The following is a 23,073-nucleotide window of genomic DNA, read 5'->3' as shown; positions in this document are numbered from 1 at the left end:
AGTATGCAAAAGTAGGGTTGTGTGGCCTTGTTACTGCTTGATAGTGGAGAAAATTCTGACATTTGACTATACCTCTTCTAACATTCCCTCTACCCCCTGCCAGTGGAGAGGGTTGTCACTTTACTGCTGGATGGGGACAAAAGTCCGAGCTTCTTACTCGGCCTTCTCTGACACAGCCAAAGTTGGGGAAGATGTTTGGGATACCTTGTTACAGCCTCGTAAGAGTGGAATTCCAGGCTACCTACTGGTCTTTGCTGGTGTGTGTATGGTTGGTGGCACAGTTTTTTCTGTGGTATTTAACTGGAGTAGAACAGTTGTCATCTAAAAGTTTTTTCTTGCTTGGCTGCCCTTTTCCGGTCCTGTGGTAACAAAAGCCTGAAAGAGCAGGCTCTCACTGGTGTCTGCGGGTTTTTCTTTTATGGAACGAGGTGGGTCTGCACCCATGGGCGTTTCTGGTTTGCTCATTTCTTCAGCTGAAAGTCTGGGATAGTGTGAGGTAAAAAAGAAAACTCAGGGACTGACCACCATGCCTGTCTTAGGTTTCTACATTCCTACTTAGACTGCTACCCTCTTTTCACCTTTCAGAGTTTTCTTATTTTTGGTTTATATATAATGACCAAAGATTTTAGTTGTATGTATGTAGCATGTGGCATAGGAAAATGTCTACTCTTTCTTCTTTCAGGTGGAAGCCCTCATTATTTTTAAAAGATATGTTTATCTTTTTTTTTCCTAGTTGTTATGATACAAGCCATTGTCTATGTGACCTTCCACATTCTGAGCTGAGCAGGAGCTCCCAGGCACTAATTATTGTGGGCCATTTCTGTTTTTTTGCACTCCTAAATTTTAGTCAGTTAAAGGGCTGCCTGTTCTCCAGTATATAAATTAAATAACTTTTCCTAATTCATAGTTTTGTAGTAATAATTCTTTATGGACACCAAATGATGTTTGAATAAAATAATACATTTATTCTGAAAGATGAATTTTCTTGAATAAAGCTAACAGCTAAAGAATACTTAGCATTTGTTGATCTGCTTCCTGATTCGTTTTTACCCCCTCTGATTATAGATTGTCTACCACCTTCTTTGTTATTTAGTAAAACCGTGAAAATAGACTTTTCTTGACTTTGGTTCTGCAGTTGTAACTTTTCCCTGCCCCCACCCCCCTCTTAGGGACAACCCACCTTTGAAACTAGGACCACTGCTAGTGGAGAGAGTTTATGGGACCGGGGAGTTGAGTCCCATGAACACTGAGCTGAATAGTTTGGACATTTATACCATAGGCAAGGTAGGGCCAGCCAAATGATCATTTTGAACAACTATTGTTTGTATTTATTGTGTTAACAATTATATCCACATGCTAGACCTATTCTAATGTGTAATAGCCAGTTCCAGAATAGCCCTAAATGATTTTTTTCCTTCTTGGTCTTCATACTGTTATGTAGTACCTTCTCCCAGTGAATAGGACTTGTCTGTGTAACCACCAGGATATTATGGAAATGATGGTATGTGACTTCAAAGGCTAAGCTGTAAGAAAAAATTGAGGTTTCCTGTTTGCTGTCTTGGATCACCTGCCCTGGAAGAAGCCAGTTGCTATGTCATGACAAGACTCAAGCAATCCTATGGAGAGTCTGCAGGGAGAGGAAATGTGGCCACCTGCCAACAGTCAACATCAGCTCATCAGCCATTTTAGTGACCCTTCTTCGAAGCAGATTATTTGGTCCCATTCCTGCCTTTAGTTGACTTTAGCCTGGTTGACATCATCACACCACCTCATAGGAGACCACCACTCAGAACCACCTAGCTAAGCCTCTCTTGAATTCCTACTCACAGAAACTGTAAGATAATTACTGTTTGTTATCATTTCATGGCACTAAGGTTTGTGGTAATTTGTTACACAGCAGTAAGCAACCCTACATAAACTCCATCACTCGTGAAATACTGATTTCTAACATTTGGCTCTCCAAATTTTAATATAACCTCCTAAACTTTTAGCACATTTGCAAAAGTTTGCTCTCTATAATGTTCTTCTACCTCTCTGAGTTGTCACCCTCTCCCGGTTATTGAAGCCACCATGTTTCCATCTCCATTAGCCCTTTTGTCACCTTTTCAACTTCAATTGTGTAGTTCTTAAATATAGTCATTTACTAGCCAATACTCTTGTCCTTCTCTTAAGCTGTCTTATTTTTGCAGGTAAAACCTAAATAGGTTCAACCTTTTACCTTCTTAATGCTTTGTACTGAACAACTGGAGAAAATTACACAGTTGGCTGCTTTTTATATTCATGAGCTTAGGTATCACATGGTCTGTGGTATCCACAATTCTCCTGGAATTCTAACATATTTCTCACATAAGCACACTTCGCTACTTTTCAAGATTACATCTATGTGCTTTTTTTTTTCTCCTCATACCTCCTCGTTTCCCCTTATTTGAAGAGCTTGCCTCATACCCAGTTAGAAAAAATGGCTATCCATGAAAATCTAATTTTCTCACCACAGAATCGAAAATTCTGTTGCATCCTCACTCGTCATCTCCTTGTGTCTTGTTGTTACAATGGAAGGAGTAGCTCTCCTCTCAAAGGCCAGTGCTTCCATTTGTTCACTCCTCTTTATTCTCTTTTTTGTGAGGGACTTTGTTTCTTTTGTTATTAATTCTTCCTATCTTACTGTAATTTTTACCGCATGCAAACATACTATGTCTTTTCCCAACTTAAGAAAACTCTTGATCACTCACTCTTTATCTCCCTGCTGTCCTTTGTAGCTACACTTCTCTAAAGATTTATCTACATAGACTCTCTTCACTTTCTCACTTTATATTAACTCTTAAATTAGCTTTAATTTATCCCAGGCTTTTCATTTAATTGCCTTTCGCAAGATTTCCAACAGCTTTTCTGTTGTCAAGTTAAATGAACTGTTTTCCTCTCCTATTCTCTAGCCTTTAATGGTATGTTCTACAATTGATTACTTTTTTAAAAAAAAAATATGCATCCTCCCTTGGTTTCTGTGTTAATGTACTCTTTTGGCTTTCTTTCAAACCTTACTGCTTCACCAGCTTTTCAAATTTTTTCCTCTGCCTTACCTATAATCTAGTGTTTCCCAGGGTTATGACCTTGATCATTTTCTGTTTTTCATTGTGAAGGGCAATCTCATTTATTGCCTTGACTTTAACCATGATCTATGTATTGATGACTCCTGAATTTATATCTCTAGGTAATTTTTCTAGATTTTATATTCAGCATCTTACTTGGCTATCTAATAGTTATTTTGTATTTAAAATATTCCATATATTTTCCATTGCTTCCAGCTAACACTGTGTTTCTCAGACTAGAAAACCTGTTAGTCATCTTTGTTTTCTACTTTGTTTGACATTTACTTCCTCAGTAAATCCTCTCCAGTCTACCTTTAAAATATAAACTTAATCCATCATCTTATTATCGCCACTGTTAGCACCCTCGTCTAAGCCATCGTCATTTCTTACTTGGACCCAAATTCTGAGTAGTTGATCTTCCTGCTTCCACTATGACCTCTGTATAACCCGTTGTCCACATAAATCAGAGTGGAAAAATATGCATATCAAATTCTCATTTCTCCTGTGCTTAGAATCCTCTAAATCCTCACAGTTGTAGTTAGAATAAAACCCAAATTTAGGCATATTTTGACATAATAGATCCTTATGAACTAAACCCTGTCTCTTTCTGACTTAAGCTACTCTTCTCCTGGTTAATATACTAGCCTTCTTTAGTATGCCAGAATTTCATTTCTTTTAGGTTAGGTACTTCTTGCCTGAAAGCTCTTCTTAATTTTTACATGTTTGCTTTCTTCTAACCCTTCAGGTCTCAGCCTAAATGATGTCTCCTCAAAGAGGTATTACCTGATTATTTAAGTAAAATCTTTGCCACTCTCCTTGACAACATATGATTTGTTTACTTTTCAGTGCTTACCACATTTTGTAATTATTTACTTTAATGTACAGATGCATAGGGAAAATAAAAATTATATGAATGAGAATCTTTCTGATACATAAATAAAAACCTAATATTTATAATTTATGGCATGTTGACATTTGAAAAATGTAATAGGAATTATATGTGTAACTTCGAGTGTTTGTCCTTCAGTAAATTATCAGTTTAGTAGATTATATTCACATGAATTTTGCAATTAAATATATTAGAATAAATCTTTTGGTACCCCTTTGTCCCATTTGATGGACACATTTAGATAATTTACATTTAATATAATTAATTATCAGTAGAGTTAGGTTTAAATCTGTCATCTTGCTATGTTTTTCTGTTTGTCCCACCTGTTCTTTGTTCATTTTCCTTTTACTGTCTTTTTTGCATTAGTTATTTTTAATTATTTTATTTTATTGTTAACTATTGCTTTACTTATTTCTCTTTGCTTTATTCTTTAATAGTTATTCTAGGTCCTAGAGTCTGATATTGACAGGATGCACCTCCCAGTTATCATAGTCTATCTTCAAATATTATATCACTCGGCATATAATGTAAGAATCTTACAACATTGCGTTTCATTTCCCCTTCCCTTCCTTTATGTTACCGTTTTCATACATCTTCTACATGTTAAAAAACCTGTAAAACTGTTATTATTTTTGCCTTAGAACATTATCTTTTAAAATTAATAGACTTTATGTTTTTAGATTTACAGAAAAGTTGAGCGAAATATACAGAGCTACAGTCAGTGAACCAATATCATACATTCTTATTATCTGAACTCTATAGTTTGCATTAAGGCTTACTTTTTGTGTTATATAGTCTGTGAGTTTGGAAGTGTAGGATGACATGTTTCATTGCCCTGAAAATTCAGTGTTTTACCTATTCATCTCTCCTTCCTTCACCTGGAACCCATGGCAAGCAAGGATTTTTTTTTTTTCTTTCTGCACAGTTTTGACCTCTCCAGAATATCATATAACTCTATACCATGGAGTGTGTGATTTCTAGATCACGTGATAAGAGTTTGTTTAGTTTTGTACGAGACCACTAAACTATCTTCCCAAGTGGCTGTACTACTTTGCCTTCCTACCAGCAACAAATAAGATTTCCTGTTTCTCTACTTTTTATCAGCATTTGATATTGTCAGCATTTTAGATTTTTAGTCATTCTAATAGATGTGTAATAGTATCTTGTTGTATTTTGAAATTTGCTAATAACACATGATGTTGAGCTTCTTTTCATACCTTTTTTTTTTTTTTTTTTTTTTTGCCTTCTGTGCAGTTTCTTTGGTAAAGTTTCTGTTCAGCTCTTTTGCCTGCGAATTGAGTTTTTTGTTTTCATATTATTGAATCTTACGAGTTCTCTGGATATTTTGGTTGCTAGTCTTTTATCAGATATGTTTGCACATATTTTTCTCTCAACCTATATCATGCCTTTTAATTTTCTGAACAGTATCTTTTGCATAGCAGACATTTTTAATATTGATGAAGTCCAACTTAACAATTTTTTTCTTTCATTAGTTATGCTTCTGGTATTATATCTAAAAAGTGATTCATTCAGAAGGTCACTTAGATTTTCTCCTGTGTTATATTCTAGGAGTTTATCATTTTTCAGATTTGTCTTTTAAAGAAATTTAAAAATGAGAAATAAAGTCTTCAATATTCACACGTTTACCATTTTTTATGATCTTTTATTTTATCTTATAGATCACTTGATTTTTTTTTTCAGCCTGAATAACTTCTTTAACATTTTTTGAAATGCATTTCTTCTGATGATGAATTCTCTCAGCCAATGTTTACCTGAAAGAAGTATTTTTGTCTTCTTTTTTTTTGAGACAGGGTCTCACTCTGTTGCCCAGGATGTAGTACAGTGGTGCCATCTTGGCTCATTTCAGCCTTCACCTCCCATGCTTAAGTGATCCTCCCGCTTCAGCCTCCCAAGCAGCTGGGACTATAGGCGTGTCCCACCACGTGCGGCTAATTTTTGTATTTTTTGTAGAGATGGGATTTGGCCATGTTGCCTAGGCTAGTCTTGAACTCCTGGTCTTAAGCAATCCGCCCACCTCGGCCTCTCAGAGTAGTGGGATTACAGTCATCAGCCACCATGACTAGCCTGTCTTTATTTTTGAAATATATATATATATATATACACACATATATACATATATGTATATATTTTTTTTTTTTTTTTTGAGACGGAGTTTCACTCTTGTTACCCAGGCTGGAGTGCAATGGCGCGATCTCGGCTCACCACAACCTCCGCCTCCTGGGTTCAGTCAATTCTCCTGCCTCAACCTCCTGAGTAGCTGGGATTACAGGCACGCGCCACCATGCCCAGCTAATGTTTTGTATTTTTAGTAGAGACGGGGTTTCACGGTGTTGACCAGGATGGTCTCGATCTCTTGACCTCGTGATCCACCCGCCTCGGCCTCCCAAAGTGCTGGGATTACAGGCTTGAGCCACCGCGCCCGGCTGAATGATATTTTTGATGAAAAAAAAATTCTGAATTGACAGGTCATTTCCCAACACATTTAAAACCTCATTCCATATTGCTTCCACTTCTGTCATGATATTCATGTTTTCCTTTAAGTCTTTGAGTATCCCTAAGTTTTATAAAAGTGTTTTTGAGTTTTTGTGTGCTGATTCTCGTCATCATGCATTTCTAAGTCTGTTCTTAGGAACTGACTTTCGTCCTGTGATGGCTCACTGTTTTCTGCTGCTTTGCATGTCTGGTAATTTTTCATTGGATGCCAGGCATTGTGAATATAATTGAGTGTTCCTAAATATTGTTTTCTTTGAAAAATACTGGTGTTTGTTTTGGAAGACAGTTAACTCATTTGCAGATAAGGTTGATCAGTTCAAGACTTTTTTTTAAAGCTTTTTAAAAGTTGGATCTCAAGTAGCCTTTTCTTTAAGGCCAACTTAGTCTTAATATTAATACTTGACTGTCTAGTAGTGTGCACTGATTGCTCTAAATGTTTATTGAGATTCCTCTACTCTGTATAGTTTGAACACCCCTCAGCTTACTGTGAGCTCTGAAGCTTGTTTATCTTATAAGTCCCTTGCAATTTTTATTTGCCTAACCTTGTTGAATTTTATGCTGATCATGTGTTGATTAGTATTCAGACTGAAATCTCAATGGGACTCCCTGTGTTCATTTCTGGAACTCTTTTTCTACTTAGTCTTCTTTCCAGTATTCTCCCTTGCCAATTCCAGTGCTTCAGCCTCCTTGAACACCAGTCTTGATGTCAACCCAGTAAGATGGCTGTGTTTGTTTGTGTTTCTCTATCCTATGCCAAGTTCCAAAACATGGCCTCCAGGTGGGAAGCCAGGAAGATAGTAGAGCTCACTTTGTTTTCCTTCTCTCAGGTATCATAGCCCTGTACTGCTTGTTGTCCAATGCCGAAGACTGTTGTGGCACGTATTTTTTTCTCGTTTTCTAGTTGTTTTAAGGCAAAAGGTCAAGTTCTGTACCAGTTAACTTCTTCCTGGCCTGATGTAGAAGTTTTTCATCTTTTATTTATTTAGATTCTGTTTAACTTCGCAATAGAGTTAAGATGGTTACTCTAGAATAGGAACTACCACTTCAGTAGTTTCCTTAAATAAGTTAACATTCTTGACTTTTTGGGATGAAGTAGATATAATGTATGTTCATTTTAGAGTTCAGAAATACACAAAAATTTCCTAAGTCTCATGTGTAAACTCAGACTCCATATCTTATCTCTATACATTTTACTGTGTTCTAGTCATTTTTCTGTGATTATATATAACCCCTTTTATGCATATTTACAGGGCATAAACAGACATATAACCCTGTTTGTTCCCCCAGTTTGTAATTTGTGTAGTGTTTTGTTTTGTTTTGCTAAAAGGCAAAATAGCCCAAGGTACATGTTGTTTAAAAGTATGCGTGTCTATCTGTTTTATAATAGCAGTTTAAGATTTCACCACAGGAATATATAACCATATATTCAGAGAATGTGGGATTGATTAAACATTTTTTATTCTTTGCAAAAGTAAGATCTCTAGTCAGTTAAAACTCTACTCCTAAATTCATCCATTATACTTTCTGGCAATGTTTTGTCCTTGTTTTATCCATTTCCTCCTCCCTGAGAAAAACGTTCTGTGTTGAAATTTTGCACTCAGTTTGGTTTGAAAACTGTGCTTTTCTTTTCTTAATTGGATCATCTGGGATTGTAAGCCTATCTGTGTATTAGAACCAGATAAGGAGTTTTTTAAAAATAAAGATAGCCTTAAATTAGACTAAATCCCTGGGAATCTTATTTGCATATCTCACCATTTGGGAATCACTATTCAAAACCTTATCTCTGGCACTTTAGGTTTCCTTAAAATCCAACACCTGTGTGTTGATTGACTTAATAGGACATAAGATGGGACTCACTGCTGTCCAGCCACAGCCTCTCTGTGTTCATCTATTTAGTTTTTTTGTGACTTCCACCTAAGATACCATTTCAAAGAAGTTTTATGCCAGAAGCAAATGCGCTTACCTATCAGAGCTCTGCTTCCAGTGTATAATGAATTTCTTTAATTTCCTTGAACATGGAGAAGCCTGAAGCAAACTGTGTAAGAGAGGAGCCATGGCTTGTTGATGCTTACGTAAAAAGGCTGGGAGCAGTGGCTCATGTCTGTTATCCCAGCACTTTGGGAGGCTGAGGTGGGCGGATCACTTGAGGTCAGGAGTTCAAGACCAGCCTGGCCAACATGGTGAAACCCAGTCTCTACCAAAAATGCAAAAAGGCCGGGCATAGTGGTACACGCCTGTAATCCCAGGTATAGGCTGAGGCAGGAGAATTGCTTGAACCTGTGAGGCAGAGGTTGCAGCAAGCTGAGATCCCACCACTGCACTCTAGCCTGAGTGATAGAGCTAGACTTTGCCTCAAAAAAAAAAAGAAAAAAATTTAAGTTTTTAAAAAACCTTTCAATAGAAGTAGTTGAAAAATGATAGTTGCTACTTCTACTTGATAATTCATCTAATCCATGAATATGGAACGTCTATTTGTTTAAATCATCTTCAGTTTCTACTAATAATGTTTTATAACTTCCAGTGTATGAATATTGTACTTTTATTACATTTATTACTAAATATTTTATGCTTTCTAATGTTATTGTGCATGGAATTATTTTCTTAATTTTGTTTTCAGATTGTTCATTGTATATAATCCTAATTTTTATATTTTACTCTTGTATTCCGCAGTTTTTAAGTTTTCTTTTGATTCCTTAGGGTTTTCTGCATATTTTTTACTTCTTCCTTTCCAATCCGTATGGTTTTTATTTTTCTTGCCTGATTTCACTGGTTAGAACGTCCAGTATAGTTTTGAATAGGAATGATGAGGGTGTAAATCCTTTCCTTGTTTCTGGTCTTAAGGAGAAAGCATTGTCTTTTATCATTAATTATGATGTTAGATGTAGATTTTTTTAGATGCCTTTATCATGAATAGTTGCTGGATTTTGTCATGTGCTTTTTCTACATCTTAGTAGTTCTCAAATTGATGAGTCATTTGGCACATACTTTCTACATACTTAGTTCTCAAATTGATGATTCATTTGGCACAAAGAAACTTTTCATAGTTCCCCCAGCAGATAGATGGCAACTGTAGATCAGCTGTGCATTGCATATCATGTAGCCTTAAATGAGAACCATGGCAAATAATTTGATATTTATTGAACAGATATTCATGAAGTGCCTACAGTATGCATTTCTAACAAGTTCGTTTGCTTCTGATGAATGCTAAAGATTTGGATCTAGTAGGTTAGAGGTCAGAGTTTTAGACAAATAATAACAAAGTTTTGTTTCCTCCATGAATTAATTTTTTTAATGGTTTTAAATATTTAAGCATAGAGCTCTAAACCTAAGCAATACCAAGCCCAGTTCTAGCTTTTCCCAAAATAATAGTTTTCTTTTTGTTACCATGAGCAGTATCATTAGCATGGCTCTTCTTGAACCTTTTTTTTTTTTTTTTTTTTTTTAAAAGAGACAAGGTCTCTGTCATCCATCCATCCATGCATGTACAGTGGTGTGATCATAGCTCACTGTAGCCTGAACTCCAGTGCTCAGCTGTCTTCCTACCTCAGCCTCCCAGAGTGCTGGGATTACAGGTGTATGACCATACCATATGTTAGTATTCTTATATTCTTACTCACAGCAAAAGGTATTTAATCAGTTTTATGGTATTTTTGCTAAATCAATTTTGTAAGCCTGTTTGTATCAGAAATGTCCACATTATTGTGGGTTGTTCTTTGCCAGAAAAATTGATGGCAAATTCATAGGTAACTAATGGGACTGCTTAATACCTGTCATTTCAAAAAGACAGCAAATAAAGCAAAACCACAACATTAATTCTTCATGTAATTTAAGAAAAATAATGTTTTTCTAACGTTATTTTTCATTTAAATCCCATATGGTTCTCTTACAGCAGTTTGATCTACCTGCATTTTCTTCACTGTAAGAACTATTAGACATTTCTGTTGGAGATAGTTTCTAATGTTGAAATTTTCAGTAAATAATTAATTCTTCATGTTCAAACTGTCACCATGGAAACTTAGGTGTTACATCAAGTAGTTATATGCTATAGCTTACTTAGCATTAAGATGATTAGATAACTTATTATATGTAAATCAATTGGAAGAGTCATGGAAAACAATGCCTTTTTTTTTTTTTTTTTTTAGCAGATATTACTATCTTTTAATTCTTGTTTTTTAGCAAGGTGAAAATTAAATTCAGATACTCATTAAGATGTATACCTCTGGTCTTTAGATGTAACATCACTTTGTGATCTTACCTAAGTCCTCTGCCCTATAGGAATTACAATTGTTTATATAAAGAGGCTAATACTGTCTTTGGTATAAAACTGAATTATTGATTGATTTACCATGATGTTTTGAAAGTCAGTGGGATGGGGGACAGTGACATGTCAAAATCATCTAGAAATTGAAAAAAAAAAAAAAAAAAAAAAAAAAAGCATAACACTGCTCATTTAAGGACCGCTGGTCTACAAGTTTAGCTTCTTATGGACTTAAAAAAATTTGTTAGCTTACCCTTGTTTTGTGTTAATAACTTAATAACTCAGCATTTGTTTGATGATGAATTAACATAATAAAAAAGGCATGACTAAATAGTTTGATGTTTTTACTATATTGAATTATTTGATCAAGGGTTAATGTGACAGGTGAAGGAGTTTTGTTGGCTGTTGCTTTTGTATTTTAACCCCTTTTTAAGATTTCAGTTGACAGTGAAATCTTAAACATAGAAATTAATATGTAATATAGGTAGTATTTATTACCATATATTTACTTATAAATTCTTATTTATAACATTTGTTTATTATATAAATCTAAACAGGCAGTTTTGAGTAATGAATACATTTTGATATTACTAATCTCAGCATCTTTTTTCCCCCTAATTTTGTTATACAATATTGAGAAAAACCCAATTTAAACAGATTAGTAATTGATAACTGTTTTAAAGCCTGCCTTATTGCCTTAAATTGTCATTCTAGCAGGTAAAAAGGATAGTAAAGACTTTGGACTCAACTAACTAAATATGTAACCTTGGCTTGCATTTATTAATTGTTGAAAATGAGCTTTATAGTCAGACATGATTCTCATTTCTGCTAGCTGTTACACCATGGATAAATTATGTGACTCCTCCAAGCCTTGAGTTTCTCATTTATCAAATGGACGTTATAACAGCTTTTACCTCATAAGAGGTAAATCATATTTAGATTAAGTAAGGTAATTACATGTGTTAAAGTATATCCAAGTAATCATATTTGGATTAAGTAAGGTGATTATGTGTGTTAAAGTATGATTGTCAAAAAAGCAAAGTTCTTACAGTTAGGCAAATATAGAACATGTGTCACATTGTATTCCACTCACTTGTTAATAAAATAGTAAGATGTTAAATTTGCCTAGAGTGCATTTGTGGATCTAAGTATTTATAGGCAATGTTAATAGAAGGCTGCTGAGTTAGATAAGAAACTGATTAATATCCAACAAGGCCAGGAATTTAATCTTTGTGGTTATCAGGGCAAAAATTACTTGCTTCTCTATTGGATAAAAAAACTACAAGTTAACATATATAACCTCACTGTCTAGGACTTTTGTTTTTTTAAGAGACAGGATCTCACTCTGTCACCCAGTCTGGAGTACAGTGGCTCAATCATAGCTTACTATAGCCTTTAACTCCTGGACCCAAATGATCTTTCCACCTCAGCCTCTTGTATTTATTTTTATTTTGTTTTAGAAATGGACTATTGCTATGTTGACTGGGCTGGTCTCAAACTTCGGGCCTTAAGCAGTCCTCCCACTTTGACCTCCTAAAGTGCTGGGACGGAACTTTTAGTAAATAGAAATGTACATTACCCTAAATTAGAATTTCTCAACTTGGGCATTCTTGATTTTTGGGCTGGATCATTTTTTGTTGTGGAAAGCTGTCCAGCATGTTATAAAATGTTTAATAGCATCCCTGGCTTCTACTCACTAGGTGCCCATAGACTCTTCTCTTCTCCCTGATTGGGCAGCAGACATTGCCAAGCGTTCCTGAGGGCGCAAAATTGTTCTATGATGAAAACCATTGCCCTGGATAATCTTGAACAACCTTTCTCTCTGTTACAACATTGGATATACTACCCATTTTTTTTTTGCCTCTTTTTTCAGCTTTTGATAATTTTTCTGACACATGAAAGCACTTTACACAGTGCCTGACTAGTAGTAGATAATTATTAAATGACAACTGCTACTGTTTTAATTATTTATTATTACTAATATGTTGTTTCTTAGGTAGTTTGACAGGCATTATGTGGCTGAATTTACCTGGGATGTTGATTTGTTAGATAACATCATTAGAAAACAAATAAAACAACCTAAGACACTTTAGTGCAAATCTATCAGATCTACTCAGAGTTTCAAAATAGTCAAAATCAGTCATTTTTTCTGGTAAGTCCCAAAATCAAATTCATGTTTTTTAATACTCTCTTCTGCAGTTGTAGGTATGATAAATTTTGACCCAGAATACATACATTGAACTCATTCATTCAGTTTACCAAAAAAATCAAATAAGAAACACTGGTTATAATATTGTAGTTGAATATATCACATGTTTATTGTGTAACCAACTCAATAAGGCAGACTGTATTAAGAGCACAGGCTAAGTAGACATGCTTGAACTTTGCCTGACATTTTATTCTATTAGACGTGCCAAATAACGTGCTTGCTTACATAGTTTTAGGTGAGCAGACATGTCTGAACAGAACTGAATTTTATTAAGATTCAGTGCATACAACCTACATGATCAATGAGACAAATCCCCCATGTGCACAACAATTTTAGAAGTTGTGTTTTGAGATTTACACAAAATGAGTTTGTTTGGTAGTATTGGTAAATAAATTGTTATAGGTAAATACGAGTTTTATAACTTGTTATACATTTGTGCTTCCAGGCTTTTAAAATTAAAGTTTCTAAATTTGAAAATAAAAGTTTTAAAATGAAAGAACATTGGTGACACCCCGAGGCACTGCAGTGAAAAAGGCTGAAAACCACAGCGTAACAACTATAGTTCTGTATTTTATTGGTAAATTAGTAAATGTATTTTTAAATATAAAGTCTTCTAAGGAGCATAGTTTACTTTTTCTTGCCCTAGTTACAGTTGACATTTGACTTTTCATTTAAGTTTTACAAGAGTCATGTGATTTGCAGTTAATCAGATTGGAGAACCAGCTACTATTTCCTATACTGTATTAGAAATGTGACCTAGTTTTCTCTCTTTTCCCCTTATAAAATTACGTAAGTAGGAATGGAACAGAATAGAGAATTGTATAGGAAATTGAAATGATAAGTGTTCTTAAGCAGGTTTGGAATTAGAGTAATGGTTGGTGACAAGAGAATTTTGGTCTTTTCGCACACTGTCTCTGGTGTATAGCAAAATATAGTGTACCTTTCCACAAACAGCTTTACTTACTAAGCATATAGAGACATAAGGTCATTGAGTACAAGTATATGAATTGATAATTTTAGTTTTGTAAAATATTTTGTTTGTTTGTTTGGAGATGGAGTCTCACCCTGTCACTCAGGCAGTGCAGTGGTGCAATCCTGACTCACTGCAACCTTTGTCTCCCGGGTTCAAGCTGTTCTCCTGCTTCAGCCTCCCAAGTAACTGGGACTACAGGCATGCCACCACCACAACTGGCTAATTTTTTTGTTTTTTTAGTAGAGACAGGGTTTCAGCATGTTGGCCAGGCTGGTCTTGAACTCCTGACCTCAGACCATCCACCTACCTCGGCCTCCCAAAGTGCCGGGATTACAGGCAGTTTTGTAAAATTTGACAGTCTTCATTAGCAATTATATTTCTTAACCACAGTATAAATATAGTACTTAGAACAACCCAAATAATAGTGGAAGAAAGAAAAGATAATTACATAGATGAAGCAGTAAATATTCCTTTGAGTGTTATTTAATTTTTTGATGGCATTTGTTAATTCAGCTTTTGAGTTTCAATAAATACTGTCCATTTAAATTGATGCTACTGCATAAGATGTAACATTTGTGTGCAGGATTTTAAATATAAGATACAATAAGAATGACATTTTCATAGTGTTTTATTTGTTGCTTTGGCTGTAATTTGGTAATGTTAACTTTTCTGCCAGCGGGTTGATTAAAAAGCCAAAGCACAGAAAGTAATCTTTGAAACAGTAGATGAATCAGTGACATATCAATAAATTAAATTACTTAACTTTCCACATGGTGTAGATATACATCAAAATCAGTTCAGTAACATTTTCTCAGATTTTAAGTTATTTTGATGTATTAGAAAATATTGAACTTTTTTTACTGTCCAAGTTTAATTTTGTAATTATTCTACTTAACTTTGCCAGATGATTGATTTTTGTTGTTGTTGCTTGAATTGTTTATAGAGAGAAATGATAAGTGATTGAGGTACTCTTTTTACTATTAATTATACATATTTTAAATCAGCCTAGAATGTTTAGTGGTGTAGGAAGAAAGCATCACATACGACAAGCTCTGGGCTTATCTCTTACTGAACCATGTAATGAATCCCTTGCTGCAACATCTTGCCCCTCCCCCAAAGCAGCCAGCATATATTTGAGCAGAGTGGCTCTGTTCGAGTTGTATCTTATTCTCATGGAGGAGATAGCAGAGCTTAATACTGAGCAAGTAGAGCTTCTGTGGTGAATCCGATGCTGGATTAAATTTTAAGGCTATTAGCAAGGCCCTGACAAAGTGGTGCTAAATGAGCACTTTCATTCTGGGAATTTGGCTATAATTTTATTGAAGCAGTTTTATTATGCAGGAAAAAGAAACAGCATCTTAATTCCAATCATAGTATGCCGACTTGATCTCTGCTGTGGGCGTGGAAACAGCTGAAGAATGCAACATTTTTAGACAGTTTTTTTTTTTTTTTTAAAGAGTGCTTTGGATCTAGAGTAAATGTTCAAGACAGTCAGCAAACAGCATTCACCAAGGCATTTTTCTGGAATTTCAGTCTTTGATCGATTTAAGTGCTCAGGGTCTGAAAAAATGTCTCCTAGCATCAAAAACTTGGATTGCTTTTCTCCGATGTTATGCCACTGTAAAGTAGCGTGCACCAACAGCACAATATCCTTAATGTTTGGATGTAAGGTGGGTTTGAATAATACTTCCTTAAAAAGCTTGGTTTTTAAATCCAATAGTATTTCAGCAAAGAAATATAATTTAGATTAGATGATTTGATTGACTTTAATTTATGTATTAGATTTCCTGTCCTTTGTGTGTCTGACATGAGTAAGACACACAAATGGGTCTGTGCACACAGTTAAGGTATAGTAGAAAAGGATCTGATTTTTATGAAAGCTGCATATAAAATGCTGTCATTCTCCGTTAATGAGGATTAATAATTGACTTGCTTTTTATGTTTTGCTACTGTGGAGAGTGAAGTGTACAGGAAACACCATTGATATGCAGGATTGAAGATGCTTTCTGATATCACTTTGATGGAAGAAATTGCTTGTGGCAGGTTTAATATTTAAACTAATGCCATAGACTCTGTGATTTTGATACTAAATTGTGTTGCTATTTAGATTGTATAGAAGAAAAAAAGCTTTTAAACAAAATAAACACCGAAAGAACCGTGACTTTACTATTCATTTCCTATAAATGAAACAGTGGTTAATTGAGTAAGGTGTTCTATATATGTAAATGTAAAGTTTGCCTTTAAGATAAATTTATGGTTTTTTATATAAAATGCTAAATGGAAGAAAGAATGGATGCATTTTTACCTGATTTCTGCAATCAAAAACAACATATGGCTTAAAGCTATTTGTAGAAAGAGAGCCCTCTACTGTAGTATTTGAGGGAATATTTTCAAGTATTGTTTCAAATGCAACTTTTTTTTCTTTTTAGTTTTTGTAAGACTGAAACTTCTCATTGATGATGTGAAGGGGTCTCAAATTGCTAGCTGATTAAATTAGGCTGAAAGTTTTTTACCCCTTTATTAAAGAATATATTGCTTTTCTGGTCACCCAAGCATTTTCCCCCTTCACTTTAAATTCTTTGTTGTGTCAGAGAATTCTTATTTTCCTAGTGAGATTTCAGAAATTTCCTGAACTAGAAAATGAAAATGATTGCACAAGAAAAAGTATGCTGCTAATAGAAACAGATTTTTAACAAATTTACAATTCATATTGGTTGTTCAACTATGAGCCAGTGTAAAATTCATATGCATTGTTTAAATAGCTAAGGCTACATCTTCTTTTTTTCCTGAGTGTTAAGCCTGTTTTTTCATGTAGTATGTACAACAGGGTGTTTTAGGAAAAGGATTTAAAAATTTTTAAGGAAGGTTTTTATAAAGCTAATCACTGTAAAAAATGTTCATAGGTAAATTAAACATCTATTTATGTATATAAGATGTTTTAAAATACTACCCTTATTATAGAGCCAGTTTTAAGAAGTAACATGCCATTGCTCATGACTAGTCTGATAGTCTCAGTGAACTTTAAACGCTTCCCCTATCCTCTACTACTTACACGTTGGATTCTGTTAAATTGATTGCAGAATACCGCTTGAGGTTCTTGGTTGCCCTCTGGTGGGAAAATGAGGAAAGTATTCTATTGAAAATATCTTTGCTGTGGTCATACTTGGTAATTAAAGATAGTTAAAAGGCCATCTAAGTTATATGTTTACAGTTTAAGAGATCAGATACTTTAATTTGGGAAATAAAAAGAAGTGAATTATTTTGGGGCTTAACCATTTGTGGATAGAATTTTAAAAAATTGTTTTCCAAAATGTTTGAATTTTATGGCAGGCAGCATTGACAAGAGACAATGTAGAAATATAGTTTCTAAGAATACAGCATCCTTGTCACATTTTTTATTAGTATATTTTGATAGATGCAAAATTATTTAAAGCTTTGCAGTGAAACTGACAAATTAATTAAAAATTTTAATATGTGATTAAAGAAGAATACCTATTGGGGGGAATTGTACCAGAATTATCCCACAACTTTTAGTTAAAACATTTCAGAAATAGCTTGAGACTATAAGGGTAAACACATCCTTCTTTCCAGTGTATAAGCTGATACCAATATTGCATGTGCAGAAAGTGTGTCTTCTAATACCACTGGTACTTCTAATGCCAATTAATAACTGTTAACTTCCTTAATTTGTAGGCAAACTTGGGTGAGCAAGTAATCTTACTAAATAAGTTCCAAATCACATTTAAATCTAAGCTTAATGTTTTCATTTGTGACATGAGCTTTTGAAAAGGAATAAAAGCACCACCTTGTTTGTTGGAAATTAAATGTCTTTTTAAAAAGTCAGGTTTCTGTGTGACTAGAGTTTACCTCTTAACCATTCTTTTCTTTATGAGACATTTATCCAAGAAGGTTACAGTAATAGATTATCATAAAGAACCAATCTGTTTACTATAGAATCTTGGAAGTTTCCCTGTGTGTCAAAGTGAGAGTGTGCACGCATGTATGTAATTGGAGCAGTATCATCAAAAGATGAGTTAATTTCTGGTATCAGTCCATATGGAAAGAAGCCTGTTTATCTCTCATGTCTCATATTAGAACTCAGAGAAAGGACCTTGGGTAATGTAAGGAGAATGCAGAGGACATTTAGATTCTTCTTCTTCTTCTTTTTTTTTTTTTTTAAATAGAGACGGTGTTTCGCCATGTTGGCCAGGCTGGCTTCGAACTCCTGACCTCAAGTGATCTGCCTGCCTTGATCTCCCAAAGTGCTGAGATTACAGGCATGAGCCACCACGCTTGGCCTACATTCAGATTCTTAATCTAGAGACTATGGAGCTGTTTAGGAGGCAGTTCTTTGTGGGTAGACGTGAACAGAAGTTAGCAAACTCATAGTGCCTCTAAAGGTATGCCAACTCTTTTGAAGCTAAAGTTGTTTGTTTGTAATATCAAGCTCTTGAAAATTCTTGCCTTTACTAACTACCCTAAGAGAATCCATGAGAATGCTTTTTGCAATAAAGCATTGAAGTATGTTTGATGACAGGCAGTAATTGAAGTGAGAAAATTCCAGAGGGAAGGCAAAACACCTAGTGTAAAGTTAGGAGTGTCGTTTTGGGTGTCTTCGCTCCACAGCAAGATAGTGTAAGGTGTTAAAACCTTGGTGATTCTATTTTATTAGAAAAGGTACTGTTCCCACTTAGCTGTGATTCTTGACCTGGGATACAGGTAGCTTCAGGGACAAATCTGGTATGTCAGTGGGTACTCTACAGTCATCCTAACATCATTTTTTCTCAAACCTAGTTTTAATAAGAAAATGACTTTAAAAGTTTATTTTCATATTGAAACTTGCAGTGTAGCATTTGAGTGGGTTAAAGTATAATTTGTATGGATAATTTATGTAAGTGTAATTGTATACGTAGAATTTGTGTAAAAGATGAGATTTTCAAGAAATATTGTTCGTGTAGCCATGACTCCTTGCTATGTTGCTTCATATTCCTAATGTTTTGTTTTTTTGCTGTTAAAAGATAATTGGGTGGAAAACGTTGAGAAGCCCTATCTTACAATTACATTATTTTCCCTACTACCCATCTCACTTCTCCCTGGATGAAACAGTGTTACAGCATAGATTTGAACGGTTTGGCCCGTTTGCTTCACTTAGTTCACTGTGTTTGCAAATAATAAATTCTAAACCAACAACGACTTTAAGCAAATAGGTCCTTATCTTTTCCTCATTATAGTCAGCTTGGAAGTATGCAGCTGCTACAACTTTGGACATCTTTTTCTCTTGGCCTTTGCTTCATTGAAAGATGCCTGTTACAGCCCTAGTCATAAAGACAGGAAGAAGAGGTGGAAAGGGAAAAGGAGCGTGGTTTATAATGCTAGTAGATGTCTGCCTATATTTCATTGATTAAAACTGTGTCACACGGACTCTCCTAGTAGTAAGGAAGAGTTTGAAACCTACTATATAGTCAGCTCTTCATGTCCATGGCTTCCTTTCTGATCAACCAACTGTGGATCAGAAATATTTGGGGAAAAAATTTGCTTCTACTGAGCATATACAGACATTTTTTCTTGTCATTTTCCCCTAAACAACACATTATAACAACTATTTACATAGCATTAACATTGTACGAGGTAATATAAGTACTCTAGAGATGATTTAAAGTATATGGGAGGGTGTACATAGGTTGTGTGCAAATATTACATACACCACCTTATGTCAGCGACTTGAGCATCTTCAGATTTCAGTCTCTTTGGGAGGTCCTGGAACATGTCCCCCACAGATTCTGAAGGATACTATATGGTATTTAGTTTTTATAGCCTCTATATTAGACAAAAGCAAGGAAAACAGACTGTAGTGTTGAGCAAAGCGATCTACAGTGTCTGACCTAATGCATGTGCACAGCATTTTTACTGAAGTCTGATTAATTTTAGAGCTTATCAAGTAATGTGTCTGTTCAGCTGAAACAAAGCAGAAAAGACCAATTGAGGCTCTCTTTTCATACATCTAGTTGGTAAAATGTCTACATAAAGGTTGAAACTTAGCTTTATAGAGTGTTTGCTTCCTGTTAATGTTTATTTCTTTTCTTTTCTTGTTGCTCTGTCACCCAGGCTGGAGTGCAGTGGCGTGACCTTGGCTCACTGCAACTTCTGCCTCTCGAGTTCAAGCGAGTCTCCTGCCTCCGCCTTCTGAGTAGCTGGGATTATAGGCACGGGCGACTATACCTGGCTCATTTTTCTGTATTTTTAGTAGAGTTGGGGTTTCACCATGTTTGCCAGGCTGGTCTCGAAGTTCTGACCTCAGGTGATCTACCCACCTTGGTCTCCCAAAGTGCTGAGATTCCAGGCATGAGCCACCATGCACAGCCCCTGTTATGTTTCTTGATCCTTCTTACTTTTTTATTCCAACCTTCAGAAGCAAAAGTAAACATTGCAAAAAAGCTACCATTACACTGAAGTATAAGGAGCATGTCCCTTTACCTTTAGGCTATGGTGTATGGTATCTAAGGTTTCCTTGAAATGGTTCACTGAGCACTAATAGGTAACTTAAGATACTCTTGTTTAAGAATACTGTTTCAAAAAAGACTTCAAATTGAAAAATACTCCGTAATAAATAATGACCAATAACAGTTTGCTTGTTAGAATTGGATTATAATAATTTTTAACAATAATTAAAGTTAAATGCCTTTTAATGTTAAAAGCACAACCCTCCTCTAGTATCTTCCTTCTTATAAGGCAAAATGTGCTATCTCTTGTCTGTGCTACCAAACCTTTACATTGAGCCAATATACCTAAGGTTCTATTCTATTTTGAAGTCCCTTTTTATTGACTTCATGGTTTCTCCACAGGAAAAAAAGTATTCTTTAGTGACTATGGAACTCTAGCTAGCTCCTTAGTCTTTTAGGATGGTGTATTTAAACTCCTATCTTTCTCTGCTGCATAGGTGGGCACAGAGAAAAAAACCCCAAACCCCATTCTTAAACTGAATGAATTAAATAATTTTTTCACATATTGGTAAATAGTTTCTATTAGCATTTGCTGATAGCAGTGACCCCATAATATGTCTGCACCTAGAAATAGTTGATTGTTGTTCTCCTATATCCATTAAAACGATACTGATATGTATTATTAGCCTTTTCTTTGAAAATCTATTACATTACATTTTGTAATGTAATTTTTCTTATCTTCCTTTAAGAATGTACTTATTTTTGAAATTTTCCTTCTAACAGTTTATATACTTATGAATTTTTTTGTAAATGGAAAGTGATAGTATGTTTTAAAATAATGTTTTGTTTTAAAATAAATACCGCTTGTTTAAATATATAACATTGAAGCAGTGAAATAATTTCAGGAAGTTAAAATAGGGTATGTGCCTTTCTTATTTTTACAAAGAAAATTGTAGTCATTTATAATTTTTTGTAATTGTTTAATTTATTGATTAATTTATTCATTGATGCATTCACTCAGCAATTAAGCACCTATGCACTGGGTATATAGCAGTAAACAAAGGAACTCCTGCTCTTAACGGCAATCGTGTGTTACCTAGTGTAACTTTTCTGTTATTAATTTAGAAATTCCGTCAGTGGAGATGCAGGAATAAAACTTTAGAGTATTAAATTCTACAGTGTACATAGTAATTTTTTTTAAAGCTCTGTATTAGTTGGCTAGGGCTGCCATAACAAAAACTGCAGATTGATTGGTTGGCTTAAACAATAAATTTAATTTCTCAGTGTTCTGGAGGCTGCAAGTTCAAGCTCAAAGTGCTGACGAGATTTCCTCTGAGGCCTTTCTCCTTAGCTTGCAGATGGCTACCTTCCTATTGCCCCTTCCTCTATGCGTACATATCCCTGCTGTGTCTCTCAATGTGTCCAAATTTTCTTCTTTTATAAGGAAACCAGTCAGATTAAACGAACATACCCTAATGACCACATCTTTATCACCTTTTTGAAGACCTTGTCTTTGAATAAAGATACATTCTGGAGTACTGGAAGTCAGGACTTTACCATATGAATTTTGGGTGGGGAAGGTGGGGGACATAATTCAACCAGGGCTTATTAATAAAGGAAAGCCAGGGCTTCTAAATTCACAAGCATGCGAAAGAGGTTTTGAGTCTAGGCTTTGATGATATATCATGTTTGTAAAACATTTTATTTATAAAGTTCACTGAACATTTGTAAATTTGGTTTGAACAAATCCTATCATGAAGGAATCCTATTAAGTGAGTAAGTAAGGGTGCTGTGGTTTAAGAATATTCAAGTTTTAAATTACTTGAATTTTCAGATTAAGAAAGTTATGGTAGCCTCTGCTTCTCCATTTGGCCATCCTATGCCTATTTGCTACTACCAGAGAAGAAATATCTTGAGCATGTGTTTAGGAATAGAAGGCAGGTAAGAAGACAGTGAATATTTTAGTAATCTCAGTTTCAATTTCAAAACACATCTGTGTGTGTTTGATGATGATGACTACCTGTTTGAATTAATATAGACCTAACGTATGTTATGTTAAGTGGGCATTTTATGGGTTGGCTTTAGGAACCTACTCATAATTTCCATTGTTATTTCCAATTTTTCCAAATAATCAAAAAGTACTAATTTTTGGGATACAGCCTATCCGTCAGTTGGGAACTTCTATACAAACATATTAGACAGCAGGAGAATTTATAATTCCTGATTGCTTATTAGTCTTACAGAGTAGAAAATAATAACTTTTGTTTGACAGTATGTTTTAAGGAGTGAAACAGTTGACTCTCTCTATGGACTTATGGTCCAAGAGTGGGTTTGTTCTGACAGTACAGCTGTGTTTTTTAAGAAAATGAATCTGTTTAAGTTATGTTTGGCAGTTGCTGGAAATAAAGTACATAAAAAAGAAATCTTCCCTTGAAGTTCATAGCCATTAAGAGATGTGATACACAAACCACTGGGACCTCCTGGCAGAAGTTTTTTTTTAGATTTCCTCAGTTGGTTTTAAAGAAAAGAGCAATTCATATTTGACATATTTCACAAATTTGAAATGTAAATCATGATTATTATAAATTTCATTATGCTCTTTTCATTGTTTTTGTAAGTGTTGGATATTTGCTATACAGATTGCCTTGAACATTTCTCTTAGCTGACAATAACTTAACCCGCAGTGTATCTAGAATATTATTCATCA

At 34.7% G+C, this 23,073-nt stretch overlaps 1 protein-coding gene across 24 annotated transcripts in view; it reads left to right on the top strand.

Annotated features, from left to right (window-relative positions):
* DLG1 (discs large MAGUK scaffold protein 1) overlaps nucleotides 1-23,073 on the top strand; it is a 291,753-nt gene that overhangs the window by 87,848 nt on the left and 180,832 nt on the right. The window contains exon 1 of one of the 24 annotated variants that reach the window (XM_032298174.1): nucleotides 14,219-15,596. The exons of 22 other annotated variants lie outside the window; for them this stretch is intronic. In XM_032298174.1, coding sequence (XP_032154065.1) covers nucleotides 15,405-15,596 — 192 coding nt within the window. In that variant the 5' untranslated portion in view covers nucleotides 14,219-15,404. Of the gene's footprint in view, nucleotides 1-14,218; nucleotides 15,597-23,073 lie in introns of those variants that run through there. One more of the 24 variants, XM_032298183.1, reaches the window with a different exon arrangement.

Source organism: Sapajus apella, unplaced genomic scaffold, assembly GCF_009761245.1.
Source record: "Sapajus apella isolate SASKATOON/1434 unplaced genomic scaffold, GSC_monkey_1.0 scaffold38, whole genome shotgun sequence".
Taxonomy (NCBI): domain Eukaryota; kingdom Metazoa; phylum Chordata; class Mammalia; order Primates; family Cebidae; genus Sapajus; species Sapajus apella.
The sequence above is the reverse complement of the archived record's forward strand: the minus strand, read 5'-3'. Positions and strand labels throughout refer to the sequence as shown.